General features: G+C 34.7%; 1 protein-coding gene across 1 annotated transcript in view; it reads right to left on the bottom strand.

Annotated features, from left to right (window-relative positions):
* Nucleotides 1-14321, bottom strand: part of PAX5 (paired box 5) — a 239722-nt gene that overhangs the window by 205551 nt on the left and 19850 nt on the right. Inside the window, exons 4-5 of the mRNA XM_070935434.1 lie at nt 11834-11898; nt 8860-8988 (exon numbers count right to left, since the gene is read on the bottom strand). Of these exons, the coding sequence (XP_070791535.1) occupies nt 8860-8988; nt 11834-11898 (194 nt within the window). The remainder of the gene's footprint in view (nt 1-8859; nt 8989-11833; nt 11899-14321) is intronic.

Below are 14321 nucleotides of genomic sequence, written 5' to 3'. Positions count from 1 at the left end.
AGTGAATAGGAGCCACATGCAAAACTGCAGAAGGGACTTGATGACTGTTTACTCCTCCACATATGAAAAATACAACTTTTTGCTTATAAAAACTAAAAATGCTTCCTATCTTAGTCAATAAAGTTCATGCCTTTTCACCATCAAAAATCTCAGACACTTTGTTTTCTTTCTCCCAATAGAAATTTCTAACCAAGCAAGATCCACAAAATTGTGTATGGCTTAGAAAACCATACAAATTCTGAGCTAACATGTTGTTTATTAAAAATGTGTTTCTAAAAATCCATCCTAAACCGATTTCCTTACTTTACTAAAGAAACACTCCCATTCGAAATCCATTTAGATCATTACCTGTACAGTATATGAAGTGGTTTACTGTTTACTTTTAAAGAGTATCAGACAATGCAGCTCACAAATCTGTGCCAGTCCAAAAATATTCTCCTCTCAGCGACACCTATATTAAAGTTCAATCAGTTTGGATACAGAGCAGGTTAGCATTCAATTCCTGACATCTTTAAAGAAAGAAGAGGAATCCTTTGACTGGTTTCCAGGGCTAAATGCATCCCTGCCACAAGAGGGCGCAGCAGCAGTACCTGATAAGAAATGAAAATTTATATCCAATGCTAAAATTGGATATGATATAAAATAATATAAAATCTGCCTTGGACTTTCAAGAGGAGGGGGATATGTACTATCTACTCTCATAGAGGTATTTAAGGGGTTTATATAGATATAAACTATCTACTAGTACTATGTACTATCTCTTGCATAGAGGCATAAAAAGACTATATTGCATTAGCAGCCAAAATTCTACAGCTTCCAAAGTATTATCTATACTGTGCATATTGTTCAAGTATATAAATAGCTAAATGCATACCGTGAACTTTGGATTTTTTTATTAGAGATTGCATTCAACAATCACCTTTTCCCAATCCTTCCCATCAGAAGTGCAGGATTCACACATTAAGCAAAAATATCCCTGTATATGAAATGATACCTAGTTAGCAATGCATAACACATTGGTACAAAATGATCTATCCTGAACTACCGAAGCACATTAGTTGGCAGAAGGCACCATCTACCTATTAGGACAGCATTCACACAAAAATCAGAATAAAAAAACGAATAAAAAAAATAACTCATCCCATATGGACTATATATGGTGAAAATACAACTGATCTGATTAGTTTATGGTTTCATATATTTTCCATGTTTGGGTTTGGTTTACCATGCGGAAACAGGTAATGGGAATAAAATCTGTACTTCAGAAATAAATTATCTTGGTGATTTACTTTTACCTTCAACAATTAGCTTTTCTGCATTCATAGACTACACTCACTGAATCAGAGAGCGTATGTGTGAGTGTGTACACATGCATCTACTCATCCATTTAGCATAAATACATGAATGAAATTTAAAATTAGGCTTCAGTACTTAGACACTGCCAAGTAATTTCATTTGTTTACTGGTTCCTATTTTCCTGCTATACCTTCTTCTTAGTGGTGGAATCCAAATTTTTTACTACCAGTTCTGTGAGTGTGGCTTGATGGGCGTGACTTGGTGGGTGTAGCAGGGGAAGGATACTGCAAAATCTTCATTCCCACCCCACTCCAGGGGAAGGTTACTGCAAAATCCCCATTCCCACCCCACTCCTGGGGGAAGGATATTGCAAAATCTCCATTCCCACCCCACTCTGGGGCAGCCAGAGATGGTATTTGCCGGTTCTCCGAACTACTCAAAATTTCTGCTACCGGTTCTCCAGAACCTTTTAGAACCTGCTGGATTTCATCCCTGCTTCTTCTGATCTATAACTGTTTTTCCACAACACTTATTCCTCTTAGTCAATCTGACTAAACACAGGAAGAGGCTATTACCTATCTGCTTTGTTTATGAATGGATCTAGAGATCTACTGTTAGAAGAAGAATGCTGGATTATTGGGCATTTAATCTGATACATTGGATTTCCAAGCAACACTGAAATGGTTCTTCTGATTGATTGACTGATTATGTGCCCTCAAGTGAGTGCCAATCACACTGGCAGATTTTCTCCATGATGCTCTGTTCCTAACCTGGACCTCGAGATTGTCCAATGGTGCCACGAAAATACAACTTGAATTGGTGCCTTCCTTCCAGTAATTCAGTAATCCATGAAATTCATTCATCTCTAGGATAAACTTGTCTATTTCTGGAAAATATTTAAACTTCAATTATGGTCACTACATTAATATGTTTGATTGCATTTTTCAAAAAGAAGAAGCAAAGAACAGATTACAACAATTAATTCTACATTTTTCCATCAGTCTAGAAGGAAAGTATGTCCCAGACTCCACATACTATGCAAAGATGCTATTTGTTTACTTTTATGGACAGGGGCAAAACCAACACATTTCAAGTTGCAAATCGGTTATATTTGGCGTATGTTCAAAATCAAAGCAAGGTTAGTATTATAATTACTGGGAATTCTTATAAAAAATCCAAAAATGTCTTATAAAAAAATCAAATAGAAACCACTTCCATATGGAGCTCCATTTGAGTGAGTCCTTATTTGGGGTGTTTTTTGTTTTTTTGTTTTAGTTTCAATATTGTTAATTTAAATAGGTCCTTGAAATATAAAATAATAACAACATTGAGTAATTTCAACTTTCCAGTGTGAATTGTTTGAAAACAATTTACTTTTCAAAAATAGAAATAAATTTAAATCTTAAATTGCAAAAAAATGCCTTACAACTACAATTACAATTAGTTTCAAAATATTTTTTCCATGCAGTAAATTGCTCATGCTTTCCCCGTGACAACAAAGCTCACTTGAAATGTAGAATAAAATGCTTTTGCATTTCTTTTTGTTTTTCCAACATGCATAATAAACAAGAGGGGGGAATACATGTTGTGGAAAATTAGTAAAATGTAAATAAGTTAATTGTGTCAAAAAGAATCCTATGCCTATGGCAGAGAAGCCTCTAAATTTGTTTTTAAAAGTGAAGAATTTTTTTATTTTCTAATTGTCCTATGATCCTTATGCAGCTCTGCTCCTAAAAACAGCATTATTTGAACCTGAACATTTTATTATTATAATTTGGGCAGCCTTAAAGTTTTAAAAACAATTAGAAATCTTAAACTTTTGAGCATTATGAAATACAGAGTTACATATAATCTTTTAAAAAATATTCAGTTGCAAACCACAACGAAGTTTAACAGCTGCAATTATATGTACAAACTAAGAAGTGTGCAGACCAGGGGTGAAATCTACTTACCTTCCCATCTGGTTCAGAAGTGCACGCGCAAATCACATGCACACACGGACACTTTGCGCATGCACAAACCCTTCTGCACATGTGCAGAGGGTAAAAAAACAGGTTACTTCCTGGTTAAAACCAGGAAGTAATGACGACTGGGTAGGTGAGCAGACCCTCGCACCGCCATCACTACCGGTTCAGTCAAACCGGTCCAAACCAGGAACATTTCACCCCTGGTGCAAACATACAAATAGAGCCATCTTGCTGGTCCTTTCAAGATAAGCAACACAAGGCAAAGTGCAGAGTAGCAAATAATAATAATAAAGAAATTAAAGCTTGAGATAAGAAAAATAAAAAAAGTTATACCTAATCTAGTTTACACTGATATCATACCTTATAGATCTCTATATCTTCCTGTTTTTCCTTGGTTCCACCATAGCAATAGTTTACCACATCATATATTGACTTTTCATCTTCTTCTTCTTCCACTCTCTTCTTTCTTTCTAAGGATCTGATCAACTCCACTGGACTGGACATTTTTCAGTCTTCCCCTACTTCTCAACTTAGTTCTTCCTTCGTATACTTATTTTCAGTCATTCCTCAATCTTATCTCTATATGACCATGTGAACTTCAAATACTTATTTTGTTCTGCTCTCTCATTTTTTATTCAATCCATATTTAGTTCTCATCAACTCATCCCTGTTTCTTCATGTTTTGCCACATAAATAATCCATTTTCACTACAGTGGTACTCAGCTGCTTTGAAACTCATCAAAATTGGTACTCAATGCATTCAATGCAAATTTTATTAGCAATGCAAAAATTTTGTCCTGATATTCGTTGTTTGTTTGGTACTCAATGCACAAGCTAGAACTTGTCAGTGTTGTCTGCCTTGTGATTCACTACATTATTCCTTATGGGAAAATTTTGTTTTGTACTAATTGTTTTTGGTATTCATTGCGCCTTCCGGAACCAATTAACAATCAGTACCGAGGTACTACTGTACATTCAACTTTTCTGTTTCTCCTCTCATATACAACTCTCACTTTCACAGAGCAAAGTGAGCCAAAACATGCTTTTACACAGTCATTTTTGCTTTTTTTGACAAATATTCATCACTTGGAAGAGATTATATATTACCAACTATTCTTCTACATGCCCATCTTTCTCCAATCATTTCCCTATCTTTAAAAACATTATATTAAGGTATGCAAATTCACCTACTTGGTCTAGTTTTTTACCAGGTATATATAACTTTTATTTGTCCGCTTCATTTTCCTTGTCAAATATATTTACCTTGGTCTTTGATTCTTTAATTTTCAAATCCATCTTCCCTTCTATATTTTACATTGTATCTAATAGCTGTTGAAAACCATTTAGGTTTCAACATCATCTGCATAGAAAAGTACATATGCATTCACATTCCCAACCAGCACATCAAAAATTCATTATAAGCATTCCTTATACATTTATTCATAAATATGTTGAACAACCAAGGGAGCATTACAGATCTTTGTCTTACTTTCTAATCAATCCTGAACCATTTCTTAAGCATCCCATTAATTCTCACACATGTTTTACTTCTATCATATACTTTCATCTCATTCTGCAAACAGCTTTCAATTCCATATCCCATAATTCAGGTAATATTAATTTGATAATACTTTTTCTCTGTATCAACAAAGATGGAATCAAAATTCTGTCTCCCATTGAAACATTTCTCATTGACCAAAGTCTACATTTGCATGTCCTCTGTCCCCAATAAAACCATGCTGTTGTTGCCATATTTTTCATTGGTCTCCAATACTTGTATTCATTCTAGTTACTAAGCTAGAATAAAGTCAATTGCACTGCTATTATTATGTCATCATCATGATTATATATCCTTTGTTCTTCAGTATAGGATTTATATAGAGAACAGACTGGCTATTTCTGTCTGTCTGGAGTTTATTGCAAGTTGGTCCAAACCTGCTATTCTATTTACAGATGAAGCTGAGATCAGCAGAGGCTCCCTGCCAGAAATGAGGAAGTGACCTTAAAATATTCCAGCTTTTTAGTGAAAGCTCAGTGCTAGTGCCGAGTTAACCATGGATAGTTTCCTGAAGCTCTACAAAAAGAAACTCTTTAAAAAATCTGGTAGACATACAGGATAAGAGAGTGATGGGATGGGATGGGATGAGATTCCTTTCAAACTTCTTACAGAAACTTCTTACCTTGTAGAATAAAGCTACAAATAATCCTGTCTAATATTTCCCAGAGTGCAAAGGGTTTGGGGAGAAGCTCTAAAAGAGCCTCTAAGAGTTGTGAAAAGTGTTTTCAAGAGAAAGGAGGGGGGAAAAACAATGTTGCAACTCTATAAAAAAGAAAGCAGTGCTTTAAAAAATAATGATCGTTTCATTCTTTGACTCCACAGGTTGGGAACAAAGAATTACTTCTCCCTTTTATTCTTTAGCAGAGGAAACCCCCAGAACTGAGTAGTAGATGGGGAGGAGAAGTGCTTTGTTCAGGGCTCAGAAAGATATTCCCAAGAACCCCTCTAGCAGCACTATTCTACTTGCCACCATGGTCGTTCAAGTCCTATAACTCTCTCGTCCAGGGGTCTCCAACTTTGGCAACTTTAAGACTTGGCAACTTTAAGACTTGGCAACTTCTGGCTGAGGAACTCTGGAAGTTGAAGTCCACAAGTCTTAAAGTTGCCAAAGTTGGAGACCCCTGCTCTAGTCTCTAGACAAATAGTTTTGGGGGGAAATAAAGTTTAGGACTGCTATATCTGGGCTGCAAAACTTCATATGATCACTAGATGATAGCAAAGGAAAGTAATTCTTTGCTGCCAGCTATTGATCATATGGATTTTTGCAGCCCAGATATTGTAGACTTAATAAAGGGAGACTTCACTGCTTTTTTTCTGTTTAGCAAAGCCTACTAAAGTTTATCTAGTCCAACTTGTTTAATATTTCAATGAGATTTTCCCTTCCAAGGAATTTGTTTTCAATATTACAATTAACCATATTTGAAAATCACTGTACCTTGGAAAATTAAATTGGCTGGAATCATACAATGTATTATGTTAATAACCTGATTTATACAAAATATTAAACTGAAACCAAAATTATAACATTAGATAAAGCAATAGAGGAAGCAATTCAGATTTGTAGAAATGAGGAAAGTGTGCCTGCAAGCTCTTTATGTTATCCTCAGAGTTTTTAGAATGGTCTGTAGGAAGTATAGAGTAACAAAGATTTGATCGATTTCACTGGCAGAGGGTTGCAGGAGGTGGTGGCCACCGAAAATGGAGTTCGGGAGCCTTTTTTCACTGGCAGAATGCTCGGGCCACCCCAGGCCACCCCAACAGGAGTGATGTCAAGCTGGCCACACCCACCCTGGTCAAGCCCCCTCCACCCCCCCAAGGTCAAACCTGATGCGGCCCTCAATGAAATCAAGTTTGCCACCCCTGGTCTATACTATAAACTATACTTAGCTGACAGGGGAAATACTGCTATATCTGTTACTCCTGTGCTATAGCTGGAGTAAACAAACTGAACTAAGTTGAAAAATTCGCATATTTTTTCTAATTAAGTAAAATTATGTACTGATGATACTAGAGTGTAATGAGAATGTTAAGCTATGAATCAAAAAAGTTATGGTTCCAATTCAAGGTATGAATTTACTCAGTGGCATTCAGGAGATAGTTGCTATTTGTTTTCTGTCTTCAGAAGTTCCAGAATGCTGCCCAGGAATTCTAAGTGGTCCAGTCTAATACCTCCAAAGAATACTGGTATAGTATATGAAATAACACTCTGCAAAGTTTATTTTTATGGAGTGCGGTGTTATAGAAACGCTAAGCATTAATGTTCTGATCTAATTCTGAGTATAGAATTCAAAGGAATTGCACTGACATAAAGTAACATTCAATAGTATTTGCGCTAAGAACATATTCACACAGGGACTAGGATTGGTCAATTCTTGATGACTGATTACCTACTTAGACTGAAAGTCCTTAGAATAATAATTACTGCCAGTAGCATTTAATTCTTATTTGTGCTAAACCTCACTGTGGTCATTAATGGATGAAGATGCAGTTGTGAATAGATTTTCACCTGAAGTACTTCTAGTGCAGAAGGTGGAACTCCATTAAGAAAATCTAAATACATTTATATTGCAACCACTCTGCTCTTCTTCTCACTAAAGGGCTAGTACCATAGATAAATATCAGTGCTTTCACATCTATAGGAATTGACTGGATTACTAGAAAAGCCAATTGGAGGGACCCTTCTTTTACTTATATTGTTATAATAAGAATATTTTATTTCACTCATTCACACATATTAATGTACTGTGATTGACATCAAAGGTTTTCTGCTCTATGATCATAATAAAAGCTTCTGATTTTTTTTAAATTTACTAAGAGCGTCATATTTGAAACTTACTAAGAGCCTCATATTAGAATTAATACATGAGTCAACAGTTTGTTCACTGGTCAATTAAACATTGTAAGTTAAATAATACTGAGCGTGGCTAAAAGCATGTGAATATTTTAAATAATTGAAGGAAATCTAAATAATTTTAAATAAATAAAAGCTGCTACTGATTGTTTCAAAGAAAGCTAATTGTTCATAATTTTAAAACTCCTGGTTGTTTTGGCATAATAGTTAAAATGGTTTTAAAATGGAGAATAGTCTTTCTATGCAGAGAATCATTGATTAAAATTGGTTCTTCTTCTTTAAAATTGGTTCACACACAATTTAATCAAAGTTCAGTTGATCAAACTACAAATTAATCTCATTAAAGATTACATCCCAGTGCACACTGATCTAGTTTTATAAAAGACTTAATGAGAATTTGGTGTGTAACAGGCATAGTCTGGAAAAGTCTTTTAAAGGTGGCTTCAGGCAGGACATGCTGAATGAAGACAACACTGATTAACTGTGTTGAACGATTCACATAACTAATTCAATCAAATCCACACACACACACACAAAGAAATTTCATTGTCTAGTTTCTACTCACTCTACTACTTTTATATATTATATTTTTTGTATTACTCTGAATTTTGGAAAATAAAAAAAAATGAACAGTACAATGCTTACATGAACCCCTCTCCCAATTAAACTGATAATGCAAGAAGAATTTGAGGTACTGCCCAGTTCTCATATTAACACAGTTATAAAACAGGTGTTTAACCATGTTGTCATTTCATGAAGTATTGACATAAATTAATATTGCTATTTGAAAAGTCCAAGGCCCCCAACATTGTAATTTTGGGGCGGTATTAGAATCTCATCTTTCTTCCACCCTACTCTTGTTTGAAATTGTAGCAGTCATGGATGTCAGAATAGAATAAAATAATATTCTCAAAGTGGATACAGTAAAATAATAATTCAAAAGATTTATTCTTGTTCAATCATTTTGCTTTCTGGATACGTTGATTCATAATTTTCCAATGAATTATTTTGTCTACACACACAGTTTCTTCTTTGTTTGTTTTTTAAGAAAATCCATTAAAATTAACTCACCCCCAAAATGTCATTTCTCTACCTTGTGAAGACTTTTGTACTTGGAATTAAATATCAAATATCAAATATCAAATAGAGCAATAAAGACTAGACTATAAGAATGTGATTTTTTTTACCTTCTTCTCTTTTGCGTTTGTTGCTTTCAGCACTGGGAGAAGTAATTCCCAGAATTCCACTAATCGAGTAGGAGGAGCCAGCTGAGTCTGTGCTTACTGAAGACACCTGCGTCACAGACCCTGTGGAGGCTGTAATTAGAAACAAATGAATCAATGGGCAAACCGACATGGAAAAATAAGCATGTGTCAACATCTTACAATCATCTCTTTGAGAAGGGAAGACGAAGTGGCAGAGGGAAAGAGATTATATGCAGTCACTAGAATATCAGTTTCCAGTCTAGTCTCAGCTATCAGCTCTAGATACTATGACAAAAAAATGAAATAAATGTGGGCACCGCAAAAATAATTCATTTTATCAGTGGCTAAAAATTCTGGAATTTTGCTTCTGGACGATATGAGATAGGGAAAGAAGGCCTCAGAACAGATGGTGAAAAACTTAGGTTTAGTATTTTGGACCATTTATGATGTAGTAGTTAGTTTGTAAAGGTTCAAAATACTTCCTATGCATCATATTTATCATATCATACAACCACCTTCTAACTTATAATAGTGTTAATATCCCCATGTTAAGGTGGGAAATCGTTGCCTAAAAGCAGATCATGAGGTTATGGCTAAGTCAAATTATGAATCCAAGTTATGGATTTTCATCTGACTTTTAACTCATGCTTTCCTCTAGCTCACAAAAAATTGATAGTTGTCATTTCATTCTTTTCCAGGATAGCATATACAAGGCCATTTGCTCGCAATAAATTAGTCTGAAAAGGAATGCAGTTTTGAAACCCGCCCCTGGTTTAAATTCCTTGTTATTGTGTGGCCCCAACAAGGGATTTAAACCAGGGGCAGGTTTCAAAACTCATCACTACCGGTTCACATTTGGGCGCATGCGACACTTTTGCGCATGCGCAGAAGCGTCTAGTTGGGTGGGCGAAGCCTCCCACCACCGCTACCAGTTCTCCTGATCTGGGGCAAACCGGTAGCAACCCACCACTGATTTAAATTTAATTTTCAATATAGATGTTCTAGGACACTTGCAGTCTAAAGAAAAAGAGGGTTGTAGTAACAATTGTTGCTACATTTGCATTTTATGTTTAGAATAAAAGAAAATCATGCTTCGGGTCTTGTGTATAACAGAATCTCTTGGTCTGCAAATGGCATTTCTAACAAAAGCAAAACACATAAATAACTAACATTCTTTTGTCCTTCAATATCATCCAAAATCTTCCCTGCTGGAGTAGACAACTCAGCCTGCCAAATGATACAACTCGCCTGCTTCAGTACTGAGTTAATTTGATTTCGTTGGAACTCTTGGAGCAAAATACACACTGAAATTGGAATTAAGTATGCAGAGTGCATATCAGTGCCATCCATTGTTGGTTTTATGGCTAATAAAGATCCAATTTAATTTATTTAAGAAGTTATATGTATTCTATGTAATTAGACTTCACAAATTCAGAAGTCAAACATGATTCAAAATCAGGAACCTTGGATAAGTAATTTCTCTGCCTGCTCCATTCCCCTCTCAGTATATTCACAAAAAAACACCATCTACATCATTCAGTAGCTTCCCTTCTAGAGAAGCCTTAGAGATGCAGCAAAGGAGGTAGAAAGGACACATCAGGTGGATTAGAGTTCTTTCTGCTGAAGCCATGGAGTGGGGAAATACACATTTAATTTTTAAATATTTCTTATTTAAATAATTTGCATGACTATTCAACCTGAACAATGTGACTTTAGGCAGCTGACAGAAACATCCAAACAAAAAACAATATGTCTAATAAAGTCAATAACAGGCAATTTGGCACACATTCATACCCTCTCCTGTTGGGCACTATTCATTCCAGCCCCCAAACTCAAGGGAACACACATAGCCAACGGGATCAGGTGCAACTTGAAGGGCATGAATGGGCTATCACTGCAATAGTGCAACATATGATATTCGCTAAAGATCCTAAAATTGAACTGAAGTGAGAGGGACAATTACAAATTAATAGATTGAAGATTTCTTCTCTATGGACCCATCCGTATCTTGAGATGAAATAACTGGAATTAAATCCATTCCGTCTCAAGTGAAATCAGTGAGATTATTCTGGAATGCATTTCCCTTTATTCTGTTTTAAAACTGTTCATATTTAAAACAAATACGTGCAATTTAATAAACTTGTTTTTAATCCAAATAAAATTTACTGAAATTCATTTCTCTCAAAACGTTTTACAGAGGGAATGTTTTTGTAAAGGCAATAAAATCAAGGTATCTATGGTAATCTGCTTTTAAAAATTAGTTCAGTTGAAGTATGTTGATTCCTCGTCTTTGGTTCAGCAAGAGCATATCGGCTTGAATATATTATGTAAGTAACTTCAAATTAGCTGAGTTTATTTTAAGGAGTTCTATTTCTGTGTCAGGGACTCGGCCAAAAAAACCCTATAAAGTCTATTACTTTTCAATGACTAGTGTTTGATGGTATGCATCTGAATTAGGTAAAAAGAGAGAGAGAGAGAGAGAGAGAGAGAGCGAAATAAAGTTTTCAAAGTTTTGCTACCTCTTCACTGAAAATTGCAACTGCACAAAGAATTATGGAAGGCTTGGTTGATAGAAGGAAAAAAAACACATTCAAAACTACTTACTGACTAATGGTGCAGAAAATGTTATGAAGAACTATCCTTTTCTTGATTTATTACTTTAATTATCTGACATTCTATAGACCCCCATTAGTAGGATGATTTTTTTTTTTTTTGGTTTAGATTTCAATTTTCTGTCTCATGGTGAAAGCTATTTATCATAATAATCAGTAAAATTCAAAACCTTTTAGCAGTATTTATAAAATTCATTTACCATGTTCAGCCCTTGGAGAATGATAAAGAAGGTGCATTAGTACGTGTGCTGAACTGTTTTATGCAGAATTTTCTGGCCATAAGAGTGATTAAAAGTTCCTTAGAATGAATACACTCACACACATGCGCACACAATTTTCGTTACCTATGCTATGACTTGAGGCTGGGACTTGCTGGTTAGGTGGTTGCTGCACCTTTGTCCGAATAATCCTGCATAATAGACAAATTCCTACTTACAATTATATAAATAACAACAGAGAACAAATTATTTATGCAATATAATTAACAATAATGAATGTTATTGTTAGTTCAGTTCACTACTGTGGTATATCCCAGAGAGCATTACAGTGAACATCTGAAAATTTTGCTGAAAAAGTGTAAAAAAAAGAGAGAGATGATATTCACAAAATTAATCATGTATTGAACACATTCTCAGAAGGATGGCAACATTCAGAAAAGCTTGGACAGTCAGAATAATATACATATTATTACCCCATCAAGAGGAATTGAAAGAGTGACAATTGAGTAAGTGGACCAACATTAAATACAATACCAACAATAATTTGATTCCAACAACCAACACCTCCATTCCCACAAATCCTTTGATCCAAAGAAAGCAAGCTATATTTAAATCCCATTGACATTAATCAGATTTCAACTAATTATTATTACCACCAATAATTACCATGTCATTGGCTTCATGGAACTTAATGATGACTAATTTTATCAAGACTAAGGCAACTGAAATTACTGAATTAGATTTATTAATCTAAAATTAAGACAAAGGAAGCAGGGCCATTCATTGGAGAAAGAGTCAAAATCTGAAAGATGATGGGTACAACACTGTGATCCAAGCACAGCCCCTTTTGTACACGTGTGCAACACTAACACAATTGTCACCTTGCAGATTTTGAGTAACCTTATAGATATTGGCTGAAGGGACCCCTTGTTATCATTAACCAGGTACTTGGTTTTGATTTCCTTCCTTCTGGTGCCATTGGCTGATCACAAAATTTCTCCAAACATTAACATTATTTCAGATAAAGATTTTTCTGCCATTTATTTAAACTTAGACTATTCCTTCAGTAACAAATTTATGTATTCCATCACAAACAAGGGATTTAACTTGACTTATTGACACATTTGCAACAATAACTATACATTTTTTTTAATAAAAAATATTGGTTTATGTATATTTGGATGGGGAAAATACTATTGTGGACTAAATCAGGACATCTACTATATAGGACATCTACAGAGTAAGTAGATGTAGTAAGAAGAGCTAAAACAAGAGATCTACAGTATACGTAAATGGTGAGCTTGTCATTGATTTCAATAAGAACGAACTGATACACTAATCTTGTCTACCTGAAGTGCTGCCTTCCCAGTTATGAACTCACCCAGTTATCTAAATCAGAAGAAGGCCTGAAGAAGTTGCCCTTGCTGCCAGAGCTTAATAATAGAAAAGGGCCTTTTCCAGGTTCCAATTTAGAGAGGTGCATTTTACCACTACTTCCACCAATCTACCTGCTAATTGATTGCAATTTTATTGATTCTAATGTTGCAGCTTTTATAAGTTGGCTCAAGTGTTTATATAAGCAGACAGCCAAGATACAAATTCAATATCTTAAATGAATAAAGTCTTCACTCAACTAACGTTCTATTAATTGCCCATAATTCTATGCATGCTATGCTATGCTATGCTATGCTATGCTATGCTATGCTATGCTATGCTATGCTATGCTATGCTATGCTATGCTATGCTGTGCTGTGCTGTGCTATGCTATGCTATACTATTCTACACATCCAGCACATATAATATTTATGTGCTCCAGTTTAATTTATTCTCATTTGTTAATTTTTCAGACTTAGAATATTCAAGAAAATAATATTCAAGTATATAAAACCCTGTTTTCTGAGTTTTATATACAATCCAGAAAACAGCCACAGAAATGTTGGACTGATCATGTAACTCAATTCAAGGTTTAAACAATACAGAACAGCATGTCTAAGCCTTCATCTTGAAGTAGATGATGGGATGGTGGGATGATTATCATGATGATTATGTTTATCATGATCATGGTGATATAAATAATTTTAATAAAGTAACTGAAAAATTATTGCCACAAATTATTTACTTTCCCAAGTTTGCACAATTCGCCAGTCTATGAACAACACTGGTTAAGTCCTTGTATATCAGAGGACCAACATAAGTTTATTTTCCCAAATATATAGTTTAAAGCTATATACTTAAAAAGCTATGTACTTAAAATAAAATCTAGAAGCAAGTTTTATATGTAGAGTTAAGCAGCAATTTTTTGCCGAGCACAACCATGTTATTCTTGAAAAGGCTCATGGATGTTGCATTTATGGTTAGTAAATCTAAGACCTTATGGAGAAAACAGCGGGGAATTAAATCACAAACTAAGTCATGATTCAACATGTTAAAATCCCTCAAACTTTTCTTAGCCTATAATAAAGATAATATAGAACAATGCCATAATAAGTAGATCTTTAATAAACCTACAAAAAATAGAACTTTATAATAATGCTAAGTTTGGATAAAAGAGAATATTTGAGGGATTTTAACATGTTGAATCTGAGTCTGGTTGTTTTCTTACAAACATTTCATT

The sequence above is a fragment of the Pituophis catenifer genome, unplaced genomic scaffold, assembly GCF_029215685.1.
Source record: "Pituophis catenifer annectens isolate HBS135680 unplaced genomic scaffold, rPitCat1.0.hap2 SCAF_2, whole genome shotgun sequence".
NCBI classification, from domain to species: domain Eukaryota; kingdom Metazoa; phylum Chordata; class Lepidosauria; order Squamata; family Colubridae; genus Pituophis; species Pituophis catenifer.
The sequence above is the reverse complement of the archived record's forward strand: the minus strand, read 5'-3'. Positions and strand labels throughout refer to the sequence as shown.